This window comes from Lutzomyia longipalpis, chromosome 4 (genome assembly GCF_024334085.1).
Source record: "Lutzomyia longipalpis isolate SR_M1_2022 chromosome 4, ASM2433408v1".
In the NCBI taxonomy this organism is placed as follows: domain Eukaryota; kingdom Metazoa; phylum Arthropoda; class Insecta; order Diptera; family Psychodidae; genus Lutzomyia; species Lutzomyia longipalpis.
Window position 1 is genome coordinate 20,509,099 of NC_074710.1, and position 25,884 is coordinate 20,534,982.

Sequence of the window (25,884 nt, forward strand, 5' to 3'; positions counted from 1 at the left end):
AAAAAACTTCCACATTTTTCCACCCAACCACATGAAATAATAAATATTTCGATCAGTTCGATGGAAAAATGGAATTCTGAGAGAGCATCGAAATGTACGTACATAGTATAGGTATTATAGGTAGTCAATTAGATGGACTAAAAAGCGCAAATTATTGCAATGATTTCGGAGCTTTGAAACAACCGCAATTTGGCATGAGGTTGCATCGCAAAAGGGTCAACACAGGGTGGTTTTTTGTGCTACATACATATACTTTTTTTATAGGGTAGTAATGGGTGGGGGAGGGTGCTAAAGCGACACTTGATGGAATTGGATTTTTGCTGACTGATAACAAACACAATGTTTGTTTATCTTCTACCACGACTTTTTGTCCCCGAAAAATTCACGAGTTTATCGGGGATTTCGATTAAATCTATCTGCGTGTTTTTCTTTCCGGAATTTTCATGCTTTTTTTCTCCTCCCACCATTCCTAAATCCGTTGGAATGTTTGGATTTAGGATTGTGGGTGTGGGAATCATCGTTTCCCATCGTTTTATGAACATTCTCGTCAAGTTCTGTCATATCCTTCTTCTGTCACACCTACGCTGTCAAATTTTCTGTCAATCATGTGTCAAATGGAAATATTTTTTATAACCTTAATACTGTTTTAAACGATTTAAAAGGGAAGATTTTTTTATAAGGACCTTCTTAATTCTTAGAATTTGAAGTTATTGTCATGAATAAAAAATCTGAATAAATTAAAATTTAAGTCACAAATAAAATTATTATATTATACAATTCAGTGTTTTTAACACTTGGAGGACAAAACTGGTAATAGCCGCCAGTTCGAATTTTTTAAACCGCCATAGATTAAAATCTACTTAACTTATCTTGATAAATTTTACATCTGTAGGAGACTTCAATACTAGAAGTTCGTCAAAAGAAAATCTGGAAAAACGTTTTCTTTATAATAGAAAATTAAGCTCAAAGTTTGAGGTTAGAAATCTCGATCCTAAAAGTGTTAACGAAACTTGAAATATTATTGTTTTTCAAAAACACAAGAAACGTGAAAAATACTTAACGGAACCTCAGAAACTTTTTTTCATAAAAAAAAAACAGAAAATAATTTAAATAATTTTCCAGCCAATGTTTCTCACCCCCTAATTACAAAAAGTATCACAGCTAAAAGGTCAAACATTTAATAAAGCTCTCTCATGTATAAATTTTAATACCTTCAGTTAAATAGAAATTAACTAAACTTCAAAGGACAATGTAAAAAAAAAGTATTTCTAAATTAAAATTTGCAGTGACACAAATTTTCCCTTTTTTCACGTGAAATTCCACCTGGATTTTGTGAGTTGGAAATTTGATTTTGTTTGCGAGCTTTTCCCCGCGTCATAGTGAAATAAAATTCAGTACAAAATCAATGAAATGGATGATGGAAAAAAAAGCGATGGAAATTCAATCAAAAGCACGGAGGAGGATGACTTTTTAATTCACACGCATTTGACAGAGAAAATTTAGTTGGGAAATTGAGAATTTTCACCTTTTTTTGGGCAAATTCTGACTCCTGATTTTGCTGATTTGAGTATTTAAATTTAAAAAATATATTAAAAGTAAAAATCTTAAAGTAATTTTTAAATGAATGAGAAAAAGGGTCTTTGATGGAAGGAAAGAAAAACATTTTCCATTTTCATTTGCTATTGTTTAGCGCATCAAAGCAGAATTCTTCTTCATTTTTTTTGGAATGGGATGAAAATAAAAAATTCCAGTGTCGTTCGACTGTAGGACGTGGGGGAAGGAAAAGGAAAATCGGTTCGAGAGGAAAGAGAAATTTTCCACATCATTAGTGGCGGGAAAAATATTTATATGGAATAAAAATAGTTGGGAGGGGGAGGGAAATCGTTCGCTTTCACCCAACTCAAAATTGCAAGTCATTTTTTCCGATATTTTTCATCAATTTCCATCAAATTACGCCCAACTTCTTACACCCCACATCACCTACCCCCTGGAGAGCCCTGAAATTTCCCGGCTTTTCCTCATCCCCAAACCATCTATGAGAACTCTTTTTTTTGCATTAACCTTTGTGCTCCTCTTCTTTGTAAAAAAAAAACGATGCAAAAGAAGGATTTTCTTTTTGCCGCCTCTTTTATGTTAAACATTTTCAGCGAATGCAGTTTTTTTTTTGCTTTTTATGCTGTCATTTGATTTTAATCGCTAAAAAAAGAGAACTTTTTGTCTTTCCCCTTTTTGCATTTTGACTTTATTTTTTTCTCTCTTCTACTTCTCTTGATCTCCTGAGTTGCCTCGCGCGATTTTTTCTTCACTTTCTAGAAAATGTTTTTGATTTAAAAAAAGATTTTTTTTGCTGAAAACATTTCATTTTTAGGAAACTCCTCCATGGAGCTGCGTTTCTGTTATGTAATTAAATTTAAAAAAAATAAAAGAAAATAAAGAAATAAACCAATATAAGTTGGGGAAAGTCTTTTGGAAAATAACGATTTATTTGAAATTATTTTTTGATATTCAAAAATATTCAATTTTTTTTTCATTTATTAGCATTCAGCTTAAAATGAGTTTTGCAATTGAAAGAAAAATATTTTTTTAAAAAAATTAACCCTTTGTTGCCAACCGTTGGGTCTAATTTTGGCTCCTTAATGTGTTGCACTTAAGGCCTCAACAGATGGAATAGAAACTAACTCTTGTGGTGCGGCGCAATGAGCTCCGAAACGATTCGAAGGGCTTTGAGATCCTTTCGGATATCTTCGCATCGAACGATCGGACACGAAAACTCACCGTAGCGCACGAGAAATTTCTCGTCAGTCCGTTGAGTCCTTTGAAATGTCAATTTTTTGCAAATTTCATTTTTTTTTAACTATTCTATTTCGAATCTTAACACTTTCCACGCCTGAAAAATTCTAGATGACTTTTTCTTACAGAATTTTTCATTAAAGAACTGTCAATTTGATCTTTATTCAGTTGTTCGCAATAAATCAAAAAAATCCAAAAGACTTTCCCAGAGATTTTTAGCAAAGCTTCCCTAATAAATAATTTTGCTGTCAATGTCAAATTAATTCTTTTACGTTGCTTTGCAACCCCTCCGCGATCGGAGGACTTTTAACGGGATGTTCTTGTAAATTCTTACCTTAATAAAATTGCACAAAAAAACTCTTGCTATGGACACTCGAATTGGCAAAAAAAAAGTTAATCCAAATATGTTTCTTTTACTGTCTTTCGTGCGAGCTTACGAACATAACCTAAAAAAAAAGAGATTTAAAAAAAATGCATGCGCGCCAAAAACAAGCACCCTGCCTAAGGCTTCTTTTTACTTAACTTTCGCTGACGATTAATAAAAAAAATAATAATCTTGAGTGTCCTCCGTGGACCCGCAAAAGGGTTAGCGCCAGCTTTAGCAAAATACAAAAAAAGCAGCTTAGCGAAAGAAAAAAAAGAAAACAGAGTTGAAAAAAGGAGAAAACATAGATGTTTGAAAGTGCTAAAGAGAGTCGCCACCCCGTTTTTGTCTTAGGTGTGTCGCGAATTCATGCGCGGCGCCTGCAAGCGAGCCGAGTCCGAATGCCGTTTTGCTCACCCGCCTCAGGAGAGCGTTTCAACGCACGAAGACGGTTCCGTCACGGTGTGCATGGACGCCGTGAAGGGTAGATGCGCACGTGACCCCTGCCGCTACTTCCATCCTCCCTTGCACCTTCAGGCGCAAATTAAAGCAGCCCAGACACGCGCAACCGCGGTATGGCTCATTTCTCCAGAAAAATCCTTTACCCGCCTTGTGTGATCCTCAACCACCTCACCATAAACAACCAACTAAAATGCTCACCCGTTTGCCGTGTTATCCTTTGAAACAAAAAAGAAAATAAAACTCACACAAAATTCCCGAAATCCTGATCCTGTCTTTGTTGTTTTGAGTTTATGTGTTTTGTTTTCTTTGGTTTGCTCCGTTTGCTCATGTTAGACTCTCCACCTAAGCTCCCCCCTCTAACCCATAAGCCGAGTTATCCTGCGCAGCTTTTGCTAAACCAAAGTTACAAACAGAGTTGAGGTTAGGTCCAACGTCAGACATATTCCGCTTCCGGAAAAAGAAACTTTTGGGCCAACTAACGGATCATTTGAAAAGGATTCTGTAAAAATTTTAGTAAACTTTTTAGGTTAAAAAGAAGAAGAAGAAGAAGTTAGAGGTGCGAAAATTCTAGAAGTTTGTTAAACATCCGCTCCAGGAAGAATTTTTGAGATTTTTGAAAAGATATAATACGTAAATAGAGAAAAATCTTTAGAAAAATTATTGAAAAAAAAAACAATGACGGATACACAAGGGTCCAAGATGTTAAACAGGAATCAAGCCATAACCTATTTAAAACAGTTTTGTTAACTTTTGTCAATTTATAGAAAATTTTTATCCTTAAGATTTCAAAACAAATAAATTTGTAACAGTATTATCCGCATCTGATTTAGACTAAAAAAAATTAAAATAAAATAAAAAGAAATAGGTACAAAAAATACAAATTCAAATCTACAGTACGTGCCTTATTGATTCTATAAAGTTCTATTATTAAATAACGATAAAATTTCAACGAAAACGTGTAAATAAATTAAAGTATATAAGTATATTTTAAGTATATAAATAAATTAATAGAAACTCATTAAAACGTTAGAAAATGGCGTTAAACCGTAAGGAATTATTGCCATTTTTTTTAAATGAAAGAAAATTAAGAATTTGTGGTCCTCTAAAGGTTAAATATTCGATTTTGCATTCAGATTTGTATTTTCTTAAGAGACATAACCTCAAATTATGTCCGTTAATTAAACACAAATTCGTAAACAAAATTCCCTATTTAGGCTTAAATTATTAAGGGAAAAAGGGTAGAAGACACTTATATACTTTACGCTTACGTCATACATAACTCCCACTCTTACGTTTTTATGTGAGTTCTTAATCTAGAATATCTTCAACTCTGATTTGTGACTTTGGCTTTTTGATTTTTCCAAAACAACGTCACCGACAATTTTATGTAGATTTTTTGTTGCAAATTGTGCTTTAAAAATTTGCTAAATGCGACACGATACCGGAGCTTTAGACGTTCCCCGGATTTTTTTTACATTAACATGAATAGAAATTCAAAAATATTAGAAAATAACGAACATCGCGTCCAAATGAGATTTTTTTTAAAAAGAATAAACGCAAAGTTGTTCAGGTTCGATCCTTGGCGCCAAATAGGGTTTATTTAAAAAATAATTATTGAAAAAAAAACAAAGAACATTGAGTTAAAAATTGCACGAAACTTAATGTAAAACCCCTTTATGTTTTTTTAAGGTACTGGTAGATTTTTAATTTAATTCCTAAATATTCTTATTTGAGATTTTATATTCTTGTTTTATGCATTTTTATCCTCCTCTATCTCTCCCTTCTTTCTGATTTCTTCACACACAAAAAATGACCAAATTGTTGAGAAAATTAGATCCCTACTAATAAACAAAAACCACACCTTTTTCTGTAAGTAGACTCTAAAGTTAAGTACGTAGTTGGTTTTAAAAGATTTATTTTTTTCCTTTTGATCTTCTTTTAGTTTTTAGAAGGAGATTTTATTCTTTTTTTTCTAGAAACATAAAAAACGAAACTTTAGAATTTTAACCCTTAAACTGCTCCCCTTGATTTTTTTTTGTTTTTTAGTTTTCTCTATCTGCAAGAATGTAAAAATCCTATCGGTGTGTTCCTCCTTTTAATTTCTCTTGGACCTTATTGTCATAAATATTGGCCTCTTATGTAAAAGCTTTTTGCCAGATGCAGCGCAATATTTTCTCACTTTGGGCCTCGCTAAGTGTCTTCAAAAAATTCTGTGTCTTTGCCTAAGTTGTCTTATTTTCTTTTTCCTCTTATACACGCTCTATCTCTCTTTGGCAAATTTATATATGTGCATTTCTGTGGAGAGATTTTCTTATTTTTATCTATACTATATTCAAACTTGTAGACACAGAGAGAATAATAACTAGATGAAAGAAAAAACACACACAAGTGTCCAAAGAACAAAATAAAATGTACAAAAAGGGGCTAACAAATTGTTCTTGAAAACTCAACGATTTTGCAGAGAAAAAAAACGGAAAACTCTGTAAAATATTCGCCAAAATACACACTAAAATATCTCATAATAGGGTTCTTCACTGTTGCTTATTATTAAGCATCGTAAGAGGCGTGAGAAGTAATTTAAAAGTAATCAAAAATAGGCAACTCACCTTAAAGTGTAAGGGAACAGTGTAAACTATAAAACTATAAGTCTATTAGTAAGCGTAAGCTGAGAAATTTTTTATATTTATTTTTTCTTGGTATTTTTAACAGAAAAATAAGCAAACTTTTAGGTTATGTTGTCTGCGTTGCTGTGACGTATACATCAAGATATGACATAAAAGTGTAAGGAAAAATAGCCTGCTTATGGTTACACCGTCTTACTACGCTGCAGAGGCGTAGCCAAGCCAGGGAGGGTGTTTGTTTAGGTTTTTAAAAAACGTTTAGACATGTCGGATTATTTTCATTAAATGTCGAAAGAAATAATTTCCCAGTAAAACTTATATGAAAAATTATTTAAAAAGAGAATTTTTAAAGAGTTTTACAAAAAAAGAAACGTTTTGATTTGAACTTTATTACTTTCCCCTAGTGTGCGTCAAATATCCTAAATTAGTAACAAAAAATAAGCTATTTCATAGCTTTCGACACTCTGTGTCACTACTTCAGTCTCTGATCTATAAGATAAACTTTTGAATAAATTTCTTCCTTAATATTGTGCGTGAATTGCGCTAAGAATAGCCACAAATAAACGAGTAGAAAATATCTTCGCTTTCGTATTCTTCGTTTCAGAAATTACCTTTCACTTCCGGCGTTTACAATTTAAACGAGTGAATCCCCCTAATTTTTTTTAATTTGTATTCTGAAACCAAATGCTTTGTAATCAGCATATTTTTTCATTATTTTAATGATTAAATTATACGATTTGGAGGATATGGAGTAATTTTAGTGTCAGGATTTGGGTATAAAATAAAAGGAGAACGTGTCCCAATTTTAACCTCTTAAGGCCTTTTTAAATGTAGAAAGTTAAGAGAGTTAAAAGAGCATTAAATGGGCTTTAAAATGGTGCCAAATTTAAGAATATTGCTTTTTATTTTATATCATTTTTTCTCATTTTATGCGGACCTTTGAAGGTCCGAATTAGGCCACGTTCCCCTATGGCTGATTGTACAATAAAATAATTCTCCGGAAAAATAAACAAAACAATGTTCAATCTTCTAATTAAATAAAAAGTAGTTTGTAAATAAAACATCCAGACATTTTTTTTCAATTTGAGCGTATTGGAAATGTAAAAAGAATATATTTTTATTATTATTCTGTTACTTTTTCATCTCTTCAGATTCCTCAGAGTGCATGAAATTTTGTAACTTTCCTCCCTTTTAGTGTTATATTTCTCCCCTAACTTTGCGTATGTATTTGCGTAAATATCAATTAGGACAGTTGTTTTCTTAATAGATTCCTCCCTCACAGCTTCGTCCTGCTATAGGATAATTTTCTCTAAATTTCAAATAAATTCTCATTATGCCGAGACAAGCAACGAAAAATCCCTTCGCTTTGTGAGCTTTTGGCTGTGAGACAGAGCTCATCCAGAAAGAGAGTCTTTGTGACAAGAATCATGCAAAATTATTGTCTCTGGCAACTTGGCAATCATCCTTTGCTGGGTTTTTTTTTGTCCTTCTACGTGGGTGGGTGGCTTCACAAAGAGCTGAAGAGTTTATTTGGGAGAAAGTTAGGGGGGTTACGTGAAATTCACACCCACAGAAAAAAAACGAGTGGAGTCATTGTTGGGTGCTATTGGAATTAAAATCACCCACTTGTGACGCCAAAAATAGCTCTTTGTCTTCGCGAAAGGCCCCTTCTGTTTTTGAGCCTGTTTCGGGTAGATTAACAAGGAAGCTGTTGGCTGTAAGAAAATCTTCTGACGAAGTAACTGAAAATTTTAGAAAACGAATTTTCTGGCTTTAAGGAAATTATATTTTCCTCCCAATAGGGTGACATTATCCTTTTAAAGGATTCCACGAAAGAATTCTCCGTAAATTTATTTTGAAACTATTTCTTTAAATTATAACTGACAATTATCTTCTGAATGTCATTTCATGGGAACTTTTTGTTTTGAAACTTTAATTAAACCTCTAGAAAACTTATTAAGAGCATTTTATTTATTATGCAAATATAACTCAAAAGTTAATTTAAATGCTAATTACTGAACAAAATACTCATATTTTGAATTTAGATTTTTTTTAACTTTAATTGCAGAAGGACTTTATTCATTTTGATTTTCCCACGTGAAAAATTTAGGATTTCTTTGGTATTTAAAACACACTCTAAAGCTTTAAGCAATTCATTTTTTTAATCAATTTAAAAACTCAATAGTAAGTAATTATTTAAAGGCTTAAACAGATAGAAATTTAAAAAAAACTTAAAAGAACGTCAAATGTTAGAAAAAAAACGTCATTAATTAGATACAAAAAGCATTCAAAAAATGGTGCAAGAAGCGAAAACCGCTAGAAAAGAAATGAAAATCGTTAGTAAACAAACGTCAAAAGAAGAACAAATACGTAAGTGTTTAAAAAATAAATCAAACGTTAGTAGAACATTTGAAAATTGACGATAAATGTTAAGAAAAAGCATTAAGCGTTGGAAAAAATGTCAAATTTAACTTAAAAAAAACATCTATTATTAGAAAAGAAATATCAAACGTATGAAATGAAACTTTGAAGAAATGTCAAATTTTATTGAAACGTCAAACGTCAAATATGTCAATTTCTTTTAATCTAATCTTGATTTTCTTTATTTTTTTTGAAGTTTTAAAGGTATTAAAATCAACCTTAATACTTATATGAAAATTTGAATAAATTCAATAATGCCGTATTCTACATATTCATCGAGAAGTTAATAGAAAATTTTGCTTTTGATTTTAAGCCCCCTAGCGGTCATTTTTAAAACTTTCAATTTTCTATGAAGTTGTGGGGAATTTTGGGAGCTTTCACTTGAAATTCAAATTATCAAAAAAGAAAATTCTCAGGAACACATTTTTGTAGCATCTTTAGCTTTGGTATTCTAACGCCTTAAAATGAATAAACTCCTTTATTTCTACCTCTTTGCACTCTATAGATTAAAAAAAATCATTAAATCAGTACAATTAGCAAAAAAAAATGATAAATACTCTCACAGCGCTCACAGCAGTAAGAGAAAAAAAATGTATAAAAATTAACTTTTAATTAACTTGAACAGTGTTTATGAAAAAATTTAATTATTTAATCAATTACAAATTAATAAACCTGCCAATCAAAAAAAATCTCTTTAGCTCATTTTCCTCTAATTCTTTAATTTTTTCAATCCATTTTCAGGATTTTCAGTATATTTTAATTATGTTTTCTTTCACCCCCTTTGTTTCTACATGAGAACATTCAATTCTCATGTAATAAAAGCTCCCGTAGACTGCGCTAAAGTATAACAGAAAAAGCTCCACAAATTGTGTAATTTTAATGAAATTCTTGGGAGATTCACCTCCAAATAGCATTTACACTACACTCCTCCCCTCTGTGATGGAGGGTGCAGGAAAAAAGCCACTTGTCTGAGCTTTTTTTTTTTCACTGAAAACGTTCCCCTTTTTAATGCTTTTTTGTGGTTTTTTTGGGAGGGAAGAGTGGAAAAGTTCTCTTGACGATGTGGTGCACTTCCCATCGTCTATAAATCCCCCAAAAGTGAATAACGAGGGGGTCGGGGGTTGGTAACAAATTACGCGTGTTTTAATTCAACATGTCGTTAGACAAATGGGATGAGGGGGTGGTGTGCCTACAATCCACGGATAATTTTAATTGCTATTTGTGTTGGTATTTTCTTTTGGTGACGACACAAATGGTGGGGAGACACACATTTTGTATTCCACATAGAGGCAAAATAAGTTGCCCCGTGGGGGTGGGAGGGGTTGCAATGTATTAAGGGAGGTTTTGTTGGGTTTTTGGGATCGAGAGGATTATTTTGGGGGGCTCCAAAGTGGAGGAAATTTACGGTGCATCTGGATTTTCTTTTTTAGAGAGAAAACAAAATATTTATCAATCCCCATTTATCAGCATTAGTTCTATTTTTATTTAAATTTTTTTTTTATCGTTTTTTCACTCAATACACACTCAAAACAATGTGTGAATGATGCGAATGAAAATGTAATTTTTCCCTTAAGCAAGAAGGAGTTTTCTTATTATTTTGTGAACAAACATGAAAATGATATAATTTTCACAGAGAAAGTAATTAAAATTTTATTATATAATTCGTGTGAAAGTGTTTTAAATTGAATTTTGTCATCAACGCTCCATGGAAATTGAGACAGGGGGGTTTATATGTATAAAATAGGGTGATGAAGAATCTATGCGAAGACACAAATTGCATAAGATGATATTTCAGCAAAGGAGTTACACACACACACGTTATGCGATGAAAACTAATTGAATCACAATTTAAAAGTTTATCAACTCGTGACGAATAAATATTGCTTACAGAACATCCTCCTTTTCAGCAAAGCTTTTGCAGTGGAGACGCCATGTACCAGATGTGTGTGTGATGAAAAAAATTCAGATAAATTTCAGCTTAAAAAATCACTTTTTCTTTCTTTTTTATTAATATTTCAGCATTAAGCTTAATTTTCATTTTAAAATGAAAGAAAAAAGACTTATGAGGGTGCTCAGTTGGGGTGAAAAACTCTCTTCAAATTTACTTTACACAAAAGCTCCGCCTTCTATTGGTTTGTCCAATATTTATCCGGATTTCTAACCTAACATATTTACCATTACATTCAATGGGAATGAATGACACAGAAAATCAAAATTGTATTGAATTTATGTGAATATCTTAGGTTAGAAATCCGTCTAAAAAATATTTGAAAACCTAATTTCAAATGAAATTTAAATGAATAAGAAGAAGAATCTGTGTTGCAAAGAAGAGCTGTGATTTGCTAATAAGTTCAAGCAATGTCTTTTCATTGGCTATCATGTGTCTGACAGTAGGTGGGAGCTCAGTGCAAAGTGAATTTGAATAGAGTGTATTGCTGAAAATTTCATGGAAATTAAAGCAATTTTTCAAAGCTAAATTTTTAGTAATATTCCTTTAACCAAAAAAGGAGAATTTCTATATATTTATCATTAAAAATTTTAACTTATAAACCCCTAGAAATTAAGCTCGAAAAATTGTCTTTCAATCTTCATGGAATTTCGGCAAATCATCCTGAATTTCTTTACCCCAAAATACGTCATTTTTGGTCACAAAAAAAAGCTTTTATATCAGCAAAACTGAAGCTTTTTTAGAACTAAATAATTCCTCAAAATATTTTCTGATGAACTAATCAAAGAAAAAGAGCTTCATTTGCTGTTAGAAGAGCTTTTGAGCACTAAATAATGTGAAGCTAAGAACGAAATTTTCCATTAATCCATTTACTTTCTCTAAATGTACATAATTAAATAATATTTCAATGGCTAAGCTTTTGCGTCTTATAAATTAGCTGATACTTTGATGTTTTAGTATTAAAAATTAGGGGAAGATATCCGAAATTTGGCCCTTTCCTTGCTCTATTTTATAACAAAAAAAAGATTTCTTTAATGAACAGTTAAGGGTCGGATTTAGGGTATCTTCCTCTATTTAAACTTTTCAATGTTTTCATTGAACTAAAAAGCAGCATCTCGAAATAAAAAAATTATTTAAAAAGAATTATTCCTTGAGAGATAAAACAAAGCTTTAAATTGAAAGGACTTTATGCACAATTACGTGAAAAGTCCTTTGAATGTATAGAGGGGAAAGATGGCTTAGAAAAATTACTTTTCCACCGGTCAGAGTTGGAAAGTTGCATTTCAGTTCAAAATTAAAGACACAATTCCGCCAAAGCTTTCGGCACAAATCAATACCTTCCTAATTTGCTGTGAGGAATGGGAAATTTTAAAGCTATTTGTAGGTTAGTTGAAAGCTCTTAAATTAAACTCTGAAAAAATTCTTAATAGTTTGTTTTTAAACCTTTTGAGTCTAATATTGGTCTAGCTGCTTCAATGTATGGAATATTACTGAAAAATTTAAAATTTGGGAATTTTAGAGTTCACAAATAAATTTCTTTTTAACTGATAAATAATTCTAAGCAATGTGCATCATGTCCTTCATTTCATAATTTAATTGATTTCTCAAGAAAATCAACACAATAAATATTTTTTTAATGTTATTGCTGCTTTCTTTAGTCCAATACGCTTCATTTGAATGTTTCTTTCAGCTTCTTATCGTGAACTTTTTCTCAAAAAAAAATGAATTTCTTTTATTGAAAAAATTTAAAAAAATGTAAATAAACTTTGCAGACATTTTATGATTTGCTGTAAAAGATTTTTATTTTCGATTTTTTATTTTAGGCCAAAAACAATTTTATTTATTTTATTATTCTTATTTTTTTCTTTCTCTGCCATTTTGCCTGATTATCGTGCGCTTCTCTGGATTTTGGATTCGCTGGATGGTATCTTCACAAACACACTCAAAAAAAATAAATAAAATATCGCCTTCAACCCCTTCGCCCAATTCCTCGTGCAAATGCTTATTTTCTCGCTTTTTTGGCTCACATCTCTCTCTCCTCAATTAACAACGACCCCTAAATGGACCAACCCCCGCCCTATGTTTTCCCGCCCCCAAATCCTTTTGTATCCTCTTGAAAAAAAAATACTGCCACCATCCGAAGACTGCTCCCGTGGTGAGTGCTGCCTCTGGACAAATTCTGAGCACATCAGCTGCCGCCGCTGCTGCAAATTTGCCGCCCGCTCACGCTGCTGCGGCTCCCTTGGCCGCCACCCTCGGCCATCCACTGGAAGTTGGCAAGAAGCGTGCCGCAGAGAATGATGCCATGTTCCAACTGGTACTGATATTGCTTTTGCATCTCAAGCTTTTGCATGACTTTATCACTCTTCCCCCCACCACCCACCCACCTGCACTATTTACCTTTTTTATTTTGCTAATAAAAGCTCTCGTGGCTAAAGCACATTTTCACGTTCTTTCTGCACGCGAGCTTTCACATCATGAGATTTTTAACACGGTTTGGGGTTTTGGTTTGAACAAAAAAAAAGAAGCATTAAAAGATAAATATTTATCCCACAAGCCTCAGGGCTATGGCTTTAGACAAGCCTAAGAAAATCTTCTGATGGATGTTTAGAGGAATTCTCAAAGGAGATACGACAATTTATAAAGCCCTAACCTGTGGAAATTTTTCACACAAAATGAGATTTTGGGGAAAATATTTAATCTAATTTCCCTCAATTTATGTAATTTAAAGAGATTTAGAGCTTTTAGGAGGAATCCGATGATGGATTTTAATTTTAAGATGATTTTATTACGAAATTTTTAATTTTATTTAAGAGTTTTTAAATTAGAACGAAACCGGGAGAAATCAGAATAAAGCTGTGAAGAAAATATTCTTAACTCATCAAAATCGGTTCAGGTTTCCCCCTAAAGTATAAATATTTCATTAAATAATAAAAATAATATGAAAAATGTCAAAAGTTAGAATAAACGTCAAAAATCACAAAGAAACGTCAAAATTTTGAAGAGAAATGTCTGAAGCTAAGTAATGTCAAAGCATAGAAATGTCAAAAGATAAATGTCACACGTGAAGGAGAAACGAAGAAAGCTATAGAGAACCGTTAAATAGTAATAATTTTCCGGGTTTTTCGTCGGTTGGGGGTTCTCACCCAGAGAAACTCACGTTTTCCAGAGCTTTCGGCTTCATTAAGAGCCTTCTTCATTGACTACTGAAAACCGTTAAATGTTTAAAAAAATATATAAAACGTTCAAAAAGGAATGTCAAATACAAAAAAAAAGTTCGTCAAACGTTAAAAATGTCGTAAAATTAAAATTAAACGCTTAATAAAGAATAAAAAAATTAGAAGAGAAATGACAAACATTAAAAAACATAAAGTTAAAAATTAGAAAGGAAATATCAAAAATTAAAGCAACGCAAATTATCTGAATCCGTCAGGTATTTAACAGTTAAATTGATTTTAAAAATTTGAATAACCAAGACCGACGAATTACACGAATAATTAACCAATTAACCGCCTTAAATCAATTTTTCACTAAAAAACGATTAATGAGAAAAGGATAAAAAAAATGTTCCAGACAGATTTACCATTTTTTACTGGAAAAAGCTGGAAAAATCCGTGTAAAAAAAATTATAACAAAATGAAAACAATGACGTCAGCATTGTGATTTATTTTGCTCTATAACTACTTGAAACATTCGTGCTTATGTTTCATCGAAAAGTTTCAACAGCTTAAATTAAAAATTCTGAAGCTTTGATTTAAATTTGTATGACCCAAATAACACGAAAGGGTTAAAACAATGTAAGCACCTAAAGTGTTTTATTAGCTCAGAAAATTTAAAGTTTCAAAAGCTCAAAGGTAACAATTAATAGTCACGAAAGTGTTAAAGAAAACGATATATTTCTGAAAGTTTTAATTTTACCTTTAAGCAATTAAAAAAAGTAATAATAAAAAAACAAACCAAACCCCCGAGTTAAATCTCCTGAAACTTACCCCCCATAAACCCCATATTGTTGCATGATTGGATTTCGTGGTGTTTTCAGTGCAAAGAAAAATTCACTTTAATTGCTAAGCTTTTGTGCTTTCGACGTGTATATATTAAATAAAATTTATCTGAATTGTTTGCAATGAGTGCTGCAGCATTCTTGCGCACTCCTGTTGATAAAAAAAAAGAAACTCTAATGCACATTGACACGAAAATAGCCAAAATAAACACTTTGAGATTATATATAGAAAGACAAGGGTTGTGGACCTCTTTGAAAAGTCAGAGAGAGAGAGGTCTAGGTCGTTGCCAAAGGAGCAATTGAGTGATATTTTGGGTCACTGAGAGAGTAAATGAGGATGATGTGAAGATTTTGACGAATGTGTGTGTGTTAATTTACTAAATTGGTGACATAAAATGTTTGCAGACGGTATTTCACACAACTAATTGACCTTTAATTAATATTTATAGGTGTGCAAGAGTGTGTAAAATTGCAAAATGTGTCTCATTATTCATTTTTCTTCTTTTTTCTCATTCCCCACATCGATTTTCTTTACGAAATATCTACAAAATTTAATATAAATTCAAAATTTCTTTTTTTAACCATTTTTTCCACATTTTATTTTTTTTATTGTCTCTTTAACACCCCATTGATAGATACTTATTTGTGATTTAAGTTTTTAATTGGTGTGTTTGCTGTATTTTGCAGATGGATGTCAAGTCCGTTGGATCCTTCTACTATGACAATTTCGTAAGTAAAATATTAAATAAATTTATCTCTATTTAATTTTATTTTTTAAATCAACCACAAGACTTGCAAAAAAGCATCTTGTTTGACTTAAGTTTCATTTATTTCTCTTGGTTTTTATTTGTGTTTATTTTTAAAGTAATTTTGTAGCTTCAGAGCTGAGAGCTAAATTGCCAATTTGATCCTCCCCAAATGCTATAAAAATAATTTATTTTAGATGCTCTTTAGCTTAACTTTGAAGATTTATTGCTAAGAGATTTCAAATTATTTATTTTAAAGCTTCAAATGCTTCCAAAATATTCCGACAGAGCTTTGAAAATCCTCCAGAAATCCTTTGGTGTATGCTAAAGGAGCTAGCAAATATTTTATATTCAAATTAACAAAACTACACGGCCATCAAAAATTTCCTGGAAAAGCTAAATATTAACAAAAATTCCGTAGAAATTATATTTTAATGATATTCTTTAAAACATTAAAAGAAAATTAAAATATTACTAAATAAAACAAATAAATAGGAAGAACTCCATTAGCTTGCACCAAAGTAATCCCAAATGCAGAAACTCCACTAAGAACTACCTTGGAACGTTACAGAAAATGTTAAACCGCTCTGACGTCTTAAGTTCTACACAAAGACAGTTTAACCGTTTTTTTTTTTTTCAAAAGCAAAATATTAAAAAAGACGTTGGACATCTGAGTGAAATCCGTTAGAAATTATAATTTTGTAGACCGCTCAGATGTACTTAGAATGCTCAAACAAACCTAGAACGCTTGGACCTTACAGACACGTTATGACTACGGTAGTACCGTAAAAAACAGCTATTACAGAGTTTAATCAACCTAGAATGGTTTAACAGTCCTAGAACACTTTAAGTCTACTAGAACGCTCAGGTTCTAACGCGGCATTCTAATCACTTGAATACGGACTGTTTGACTGTCTTAGATCCATTACAACAGTCTAGAACTACTTGATGTTTCCTAGAACACTAAGAACATTCTAGAACAGTCAAACTATAACAGTATTAAATCAACCTTAAACGTTTTAACTATCCTAGAACGTTTTAAGACTACTAGAACGCACAGATTATATTCAAGAACTCTACCTAAGAAGAGAATTTTTATATAAAATTGGTCAAATTGACTATACTAGATCACTTAGACCACTCTAGAATACTTTAAGTTTATTAGAACGCTCAAATTATTACAGCGCTCTGATAAATCTGGAATGATTTAACTGTCCTACAACACTTACAACAGTCTAGAAAATTTGAAGTCCAGTAAAACGCTATGATTACTACAGCGATCTTGTCTATCTAGAACGGTTTAACTGACCAAAAAACTTAGCCGACTTTAGGACATTCCAAGTCTACCAGAACGATAAAACCAACAGAACTATAACCACCTAACAACATTTGAATTATCCTAAAATACTCGTCGTCTTATGTTTTATTCTTTAAGTGGAGCTCCGGCATTTAGAACCACACCCTTTTAGAACCTCTCTTTGCCTTCCAATCTTTGCCTTTCTTCTCTGTAATTTTTGTGAGAGAACTTTCTTGTGCATTTTCAACCCCTTACAGGCTTTCCCCGGCATGGTACCTTATAAACGGCCAGCTGCTGATAAATCAGGCATACCTGTATATCAACCAGGCGCAACCACTTATCAGCAATTGATGCAACTGCAACAGCCATTTGTTCCAGTGTCATGTGAGTACCCTAGTCCCAGTCCCGCAGCAACATCAACAATTCCACATACATCCACAGCAAATCCCATCGCTATTGTCAATAGTAACACTAACATCAGTCACTTTAATCCAACAACCAACAGCAGCAATAGTGTTGATGTTAACTGTAACAGTAATACAAGTAGTGTCAGTTGCTCAAGCAGCATTAGTAGTCAGATTAGTAGTATTGCCAGTGCCACTGAGGCTACTGCTCCGGTTTCAATTGCCGAATTAAAGGCAGACGCCACTGCGGAGCTCGATGTACGCGCTGTGCCTACGCCTGCAACAACGCATAGTGCTATTGTGCTACCGCAAACTATCACAGCGAACCCCATACCCTATCACGCGGCCTCCGCTACCTCAGCATCGCCTCTCTATCCCAATCCAGCTGCCATTGCAAAGGAAGTTGCCCAAAAGAATTATGCTAATGCTCTCAAAATGGCCGCTGCTTCACATGCTCTCAAGCCCCCATTGGCGGCACTCAACTACACCGGTGTGGCACTGAATAAGTCCACTGCTGGTCTGCTGCCAACACAGCAGCACGTTAACCCAGCTGCAGCGGCCGCAGCAGCTGCTGCAGCTGCTCATGCTGCCAAGAACAACGCCTTGGCACGTCTCAAGACCCCTTTTAGTGTTGCCCCACCACCTGTAGGGCACTCTGCTGCATCTACAATGTTTCCAACCCTTGCTAGACCACCACCACCTATGATTGTTCAGGCTCCTCATTTGCTACGTCCACAGTTGGCTGCTGGTATGGCACCGCAGCATCCCTATATGGCAGCAGCGGCTCAGCATAACCAACAACTTCTTCAGCAGGGTATCTACTACCCCGGGTTCCCGGGTTCTGGGTACCACCTAACAAGCCCTGTACCAGCTGCAGTGCCACCTAATATGCACGGAACAGGGCTAGGTAGCCTTCAGGCACTTCAGGCTGTGCAGCAAGCTGCGGCTGCACAACAAACAGCAACTCCCGGAAGTGCTGTTGTCTTAAATCCTTACAAAAAGATGAAGACCTCCTAAGCGCACCTAGCAAGCCCCTATTTCATGTTGTCACATGGTTCCTCTAACTCTTTTTCTTAGTCTTCTGTGTTTTTTTTTTGTTATTTTACCTCACCCTTGAGTACTTAACCTCAATTTTAATTTACTTCAAAGGGAACCTACACATGTGACATCTAGGGAATTTGTTTATTTCTTTAAGAGAGATCCCTAAAAAGTTAGGATCTCATGGCCATATGAAAATGAGACAATGAACTAAAGGATAGTGCCTCAAATTTACAAGAGAATATGACTAAAAACACGATTGAATGTGAATTAAAAAGCACATTTGTAGTCACCTTAGGGATTTAATGAGTCTTACCAGGTAGTTGTGTTGTCTAAGATCCTTCAATAGGAGTTGATGTGTTTTGTAGGAGTTTTGCGTGCAATTTGCACAAATCTCTGAAGCCCAAAAATGGGATTTAGTCGAAACGTAATGCATTTTATTTGGTAGGTGTTAAGTCATTTACATTTAGGTTCTCTCTAGGTTCCCAAGAGAACATATATTATTTTCCTCGTGAGTTTTCATTGGGGAAAATCATCTCGCTGTGATAGTTTGCGAGCCACAACAGTTTAAAAAAAAACCTCCCACACATCCTTCCGTGTAAGAAGCTCCTGGCTAATAGACATCTCCCTCAGAATTGCGCCATAAGCACCCAACTAGGTTCCTGTGTGAGTATTGTTTTGATTTGAAAAAATAACCGTCGATTCCCGCAGTGATAAATTCAACAGCGAAGCTCGAGAACAAAAAGCGGTAGAGTCTTGAGGGTGTAACAAGTCTTCCAAAGTACAGAAAATCATTTCTTTTCACGCGCTTTATCCGTATTTTTCAATGCAATTTTTACACATTTTCTTTGCTTTTATTAATAAATAAAAAAAACTTAAAAATTGTGATAAATTTTTCATTAAAAATAAAAACGGAATTGGATGGCGAATATTTTGCAAAAAAACGGTGCAGATGAATTTTAGATAGAGAAACAAATATTGATGGGTACACTGAGATAAATTGAATGTTAAAATCAAAAATATTTAGACGAGTTTCCTTATTTTTTCAATTCTAGAATTCGTCTTAATTGGAAAAAAGGAGTAGAAGATTTATTTTTCTAATTCCGTATTTCTAATGGAAACTCGTCTAAGTTTAGACAAGAATCTGGTCTAACTAGTCGAACTGGTCTAACGTGTAAAAATCGTCTAATTTTAATTAGAAAATATTCTCTCAGTGCAAAAAGCGGGGATTGAATTGACATTAATATGGCCCAAATGAAAAATTCGAAACAATATTCACCGGACAAAAAAATTGAGGAAGATTCGACCTAAACATTAGGGTTAAGAATAAAAAATATATATAAAAGTAGATGAGAAAAATAATTTTCTGAATGACCGTAGCGATGGTAGAAGAAAGTTTTGCGTGTGATTTGCAAGATACTTCTATTGGTATAAGACAATGATTGACTAAAATAAGTATAAAGGAAATTGTAGATTTGTTCCTCGATGAGTGCATATAAAATTTCTAACGTAGTTTGGATAGAATTTGAGGAAGAAGAAGATGAAAATGAAAGAATATTTTAAATAAATCTTTAGATGTTGTGAAGGCGTAGCATTTAAGATTTAGTAGTATACTACAAAAAAAATTCAAAGTATATTATACACATAAAAAGTAGACTTTAGACGAGTTGCATTAATCCATATAATAATCAACTTTTTTTTAGAAATTGAAGTGACTTTTAGTTTTTAAAATAAATAAAAAATGTTTCTGATAGAGGAAGAAACTGAAATCTTGCATCGATATGTCACTAATTACATAAAACATTAACTAAAATATTCTTCGACATTTAGACGAGTTTTGTCAAACTAGTGGTTTGAGTTTTTTTTCTCTGTATATTTGCTGTGTAAAAAGAAATGTGTATAGACTTTTCTTTAGGACTTTTTTTTATACAAAATATTCTTTGAGTTGTTTCTCTGTTGATTCAACGGCCTCTAGTGAGATCATTTAACCCTTTAACTGCCACTAACATTTTTTTTTTAAATTTTTTTATTTACTATCAAAGATTTTTTATTAACAAATTGCTGCGAAACACAAACAATTGTTTATGTTTACATGCTGCTGATTCTCTATGCATTTAATATTATACAAAATATATAATTCGCAAATTATATTACCTACTAACTTTCTATGTGTAACAAAACAATGATCTTTATCGGCTTATAAACACTGTTTGTTTTTTTTTGTCCTCTTTATAAAAATTGACAGAAAATCCTTTTTTTTCCTCTTTAAAAAACAAAAAGCTTTACATTTTTTATTCTAAACATATCTGTATTACGTAGAAACAAACACACAAACAATTTTACACACAAAAATAAATATTATAATTCCTCATGAAATAAAACCAATATTATTATTGAAAGTGTTCTTAATTGAAGTGCTATACTATATATAAAAAAAATGTAGTTGGATGTTTAGTTTCTAATTTAATGAAGAAAAAAAAACAAAAATAAAACAAAATGCTTATTTATGTTTGATATAAAAAATATCAAAAAGCAATTTTTTATTTTTTTCTTTTCGCTGCAATAAATCTCTGTAAAACCAACACTGATAGAAAAGAGAGAAAAAATCTTTTATAAACAAATATTTTATGCAAAAAAAATCACTGTGAATTTTTATACGGCACAAGCTTTGATGAAAAGTCAGCTAAAGGGTTGAAAAATCTTTTTTGGAGTGTGGAGAGAAGTAAAAAAAATGTTTTTTTTTTAAGTATAAATAACAAATATAAAAATATATTGATAATAGATTTTTAAATAGACAGTAGAATTGAGAATTTGAAGATATTAAAACATCTTTTAAACGTAAAGAAAAAAAACATAGTTAAGTAATTTGCATTTACCTTTCAAGACAATGATAAATATTCATGTAGAGTTGCTAAGGGTACAGATCAAATAATTTCGATAAAACATTCACAGAGTTGCAAAGGATAAATCTTTTTTTTGTGGCAGATAAGCATATTTTGCTAATTATTTCTTTGATGCCGTCGTATTGATTTTTTTTTGTTAATTAAAACCTGCAAAGTATTTTGTTTTTCCATAAAAATAGACATGCTATAAATTAAATATTTCCTATAATTTTATAAATATTTTTTAAAGATAAAATTTACAGAGTTTCTTAGGCGCAAGTCGCTGCTTTGAGCCTTTCGTGGAGATTTTCTTTCGTACGTTGCTGTTGTTCTCCCAAGTGCTATAACTGTAGTTAATTTTTGAGAATTATAGCATAAAACTACACTGCGATAACCACACAAAAATCTCTTTAAAAAAAAGCATTAAATGCTCTCTAAGAAAAACCCATTCGCAATTTCAGTGGAGGTTTAAAATGTTGCTTCTCAATTAATTTACATTGTCCTATAAAATTTTTTATAGTTCACACACAGCTCACACAAAATCACAGACACACACCGTAGACACTGATAATTTTTTTAATGGAAATTTTTTGCTAGCAAAGTGCGTCCAAAATTTATATATGTTAATTTTATTGGTGCAAAGTTGCATCCTCTGAATGTAGATAATCTTCCCCCATTGCCACAGGTGCCATAAAATTTTTTTTCTTGGTGGTTGTGAGATCTTTCAGAGCTTTATGACGCGCATGCTATATACCCCGTCCCCATTTAGCCCTTTCTCATTTTACTATATTCCATTTACTTTATTATTATATATTAAAACAAAAAAAAATTTACCAAAATCCCATTCATTTCTTTTGTAATGTCCGCAAAGCGTGCTATAAAAAATTATAGTTAATGCGTCAATTTAAGAAGAATATAAAGCTAAAACTTTTGGGACAAGAAATTATTTTTAGTAAATGTTTTCGCTCCTATCGCAACTTTTTTTTTAATCTCATTCTATATAGTGTTTCAATGTTCACACAATGTTTTTTAACTGGTGACAATTTTTGTGCCATAATTTTATTGTATCTACATAAAATCAAATTTTCATGTCTCTGTGATTCCTTCCACGTAAATTACTACAAAAAAAAAACGTAAAATGAGACCAATTGTTTTGAAAAATTTACAAAACTATTTTGTATAAAATCGCAGCATGAAAATAATGTACAAAATATATTTAAAAGAACAACCATAAATGCTTTTGCAAAAAAGGAATTTTTCCATAAACACCCCTTCCCCACAATAGAGCAACATGTGACATAGAAAAGTAAGTTTTCATGGCATTTACCTCTTCTTTTCTTAAATGTTTTTTTTGTTAATTAAATAAAACAAAAAGCTTTCATATAAAATTTGTTTAGATGGGCAAAGTTTTTTATGGGTGTGGCGGTTTTCTAAAAAATCATCCACAAAAGTAGCGGCTTTCGTCTATGTTTTTTTTTTATTATCACAAAATAATCCATTTTATGGTATAATTGTTTTTCTTATTCGGCAAAATCTTGTAGAAATCAAAGAAAATGAGCAAATTGTGGTCTATGTAGAAGTATATCTGCCTCACAAGTGCCTCTACCGATAATTTTCCGGTCTTCCATGCAAAATAAACCAAAAACTTTTACTCCAAAGTTTCATTAAAAAAAAACATTTGGAGCTTTTGCTATAAAAGTTTTAATCCGGAAATCTATCGGTAGTTTCATTTTAAATATTCTTCAACATTAATTTTTACAATGAAACACGTGAAAAAACTACTTAACGAATTTTCTCCATTACGTGATGTTTTTTATTTAATTTTCCTATAAAATGTGTAATATGTACTAAGATTGGTTCTCAATTGCTATAAAATTAACAATCAACGCCACAATTTTCCATAATTGGTGGCGACTTGTGAAAGTTTTTCATTTTATAGCTACAGGTAGTCGAATTTTAGGATCACTATCATTTGCTATAAAATTGACAAACAGCGCCATCGTCTACCATAAATGTCTATAATGGCGTTTTCTTAGTTTTTTTTATTTTATAGCAATTGAAATCCGAAATTGAATTGGTTCTATTTTTATGTATACTTTTTTTACTTCCTATAAAATTTTATAGCACAAAATTTTTCTGTAGAAAAATCTTTTTAGTTTATTTCTTTGTCCAAATTTGTTATTTTTTGTTATTTTTTTGGAGAAATTTGTATAAAAGAAATTTTGAAAAGAAGCACAAATTGGTTTCAGTGAGAGATAAAAAAATATTAAAAGGGAAAAGTTGCAAAACTAAATTTAAAAAAAAAACTATTCAGTAGATAAAGTATTCACTACATAAGGAAGAAGAAAGAAAAACGATTTATTGAAAGAAAATTAATTTAGGAAAAGTAGAGTAGAAATTTGAAAAGATAAACATTTAAATTTTAACGTGTTTGAACATATTTTCACTACATTTAGTCATTTAAAAAAATAAAAAATAATTAAAAAAAAATAAAATATTTCACATTAAAAATTGTGAAGAAAGAATGTTGATTTAAAAAAATGAAACAATGAAATGAAGAAATGAAACCAACAATATTGAAAAGATTAAAAACAAAAAAGAAAATATTATTAAGGCAGTATTTGTAATAATTGCTTGATAATGCATGAATAATTGTTTTAAATAATAATTATTATACATATAAAATATTATATACATTGTGATTGAACGCTTTCTCTTTTCATTCCTTCTCAGAAAGAAAAAAAAACGCGTGAACCGAAACTTACACTTTGTGACTATTTTGAGCCACTTTCTTTCGTGTGAACGGCGCTATTTTCAACCCCCCTCCCCCCCTATTTAGCCATATTTTTTTTTTTTCACTCCCATCGCTCATCCATTTTTTCCATTTTCTTTTATGGCATTCATTGCAAAAAAATCGGTGCTTGTCTTTACTTTTTTTTGGCTCATTATTCTTTTATTTATTTTTCTCTTCGTATATTGTTAACTGAGGAAGCAATTTTGGGTGCTTTTGGTGTTGCAATTTATTTAGTTGAATAATATGCGGTTATTAATAAAAAACAAATAAATTTAAGAAGTATTTTTTTACGAGAAAATAATCCTTTGCAATTTTATGGCAACTGTAACGCTTGAATTTTTTGCTTTAAACTCATAATTTTTCAATTAAATACCGAATAAACTATTGAAAAATAATAATAAAGAAAATAATTTAAAAAATAGAAATAAGCATCTTGTGAGATTTGACATTATGGCAAAAGAAAGCTTTTATGGTATCCATTCTAATTAATCTAAAAATTCTTTCTTTTCATTAATTTCATTAGGCGATGTTAAAATTTCATCTTCTGGTCAAATTATTCTGCTTCTTGAGCCATTTTACTGATCTAACTGCATTTGTCCCTGCCTAATGATAAAAATTTATCAAAATTACACATACCATAAAATTTTTAAACGCAGGAGAAAGACGTAAAGTTAAAATTGCGTAAAGTACCATAACCTCAAACATTTTTTATTTCTTTGCTTACATTTCATCTCATTATTTACGTCTTTCTCGTTCATTTTTACGTAAGTTTGTTTTTATTTTAATTGAATTTATAGTTTTCTAGATAAAAAAAAACAAATAAATTAAGAATTTTGCATACCTAACCTCAAAATTTTCATATATTGGCACCCAAAATTGCTTCTTCTGCAACTGCAACACACACAAAAATTTTCCACACACTTTGTGCAATATATTAGGCCAATTGGACATTCCAAACGTCTCCTAATTGGTATATTTTTTTAGTATAAAAATTCTCTCTCTGCCCCCTTAGAAATAAATGCTTCAGTGTCACAGAATAGATTTTAATGTGGAGAAATTCTTTTTCAAAATTTCAATGTTGCAAAATTTCACACCTCCGTCAGGAAATGTTTTATTGCAAAATTTTAAAATTTCAATAAGTAGCAAATAGCCTCATATTTTTTTATTGTTTTTCAATCATTTCATTTAAAATTTATTTTTTTATCGCATCATATTTCTTTTTTGGCCATAGTTTCGTGCGGTGTTTGCAGCAGAGTGATGGGGGTTTGAAATTTGGGACCTCCTTGGGCGAAAGAAAACATCCGATTTCCTTTTGTCTTATTTTTTTTGTACAGAAATGAGCGTATTTTGCATTTAAACAAAACGTTGTCTTTCGAATTGTTTTAGTTAATTTTTTGGACTTATTTTTTTTGGTATTAGTGAATGATGTCGTTACCTGCGGTGAAGAGAAAAGAATCGCTGATTTCCGTTGAAATTTTGATTTTAGAAGAAATTTTTTGCGTTAGTAATTTTTTGAAAATTGTGTTGGTAAGCTGAAGATTTTAGTTGAAGAATTTTTATTACAAGTTAGAAGTTTTTTTTATTCTTTTGTATTCTTTGTTCTCTTGAGAGCGACAATCAATGCAGCTATATTGAGTGAAATATACATATAAATAGTGGTATAAACATTAATTATTTGAAATGTTTTATTTTATTTATAATTTAGATTATTTTTAATAGTTTTTAGGCCTGTTTTTGTATCATTTTATTTTGAGTTTCCCTTTTTCAATGTGTCGAGGTAAAAAAAAAACATTTAAAAAGCGAAATGAAATTTTGCAGAAGAAACAATAATATATAAAAAAAAATTATTGAATTTTTGTATTTTATAAAATAGCTTCGGCTGAAAGTGCGAGCTAGAGGTAAGATGCACTGCCTTTGCTTTTAACTGTCCCTCATTTTTTATGTTTGTTTTACATTATTAACATTTCTTTTCATTTTTTTGTTTTTCATAAAAATAACATTTTGAAAAAAAATTTATGAGAAAATTTTCAAAGAAGTTTCAATGAAAAAAGAATTAACCTTACTGAACTTTGTCTGTTCAGAACATCAGCAATAATTTGAACTTTCATTTGCAACTG

General features: G+C 31.5%; 1 protein-coding gene across 22 annotated transcripts in view; it reads left to right on the top strand.

The window, feature by feature from the left end:
• LOC129794686 (protein muscleblind) overlaps positions 1-25,884 on the top strand; it is a 279,292-nt gene that overhangs the window by 238,462 nt on the left and 14,946 nt on the right. For 6 of the 22 annotated variants that reach the window (XM_055835508.1, XM_055835512.1, XM_055835509.1 and 3 more), the window contains 4 exons: positions 3,509-3,727; positions 12,750-12,923; positions 15,294-15,335; positions 16,907-19,481. In XM_055835508.1, coding sequence (XP_055691483.1) covers positions 3,509-3,727; positions 12,750-12,923; positions 15,294-15,335; positions 16,907-18,070 — 1,599 coding nt within the window. In that variant the 3' untranslated portion in view covers positions 18,071-19,481. Of the gene's footprint in view, positions 1-3,508; positions 3,728-12,749; positions 12,924-15,293; positions 15,336-16,906; positions 23,677-25,884 lie in introns of those variants that run through there. The other 16 variants (XM_055835517.1, XM_055835520.1, XM_055835516.1 and 13 more) reach the window with 6 other exon arrangements.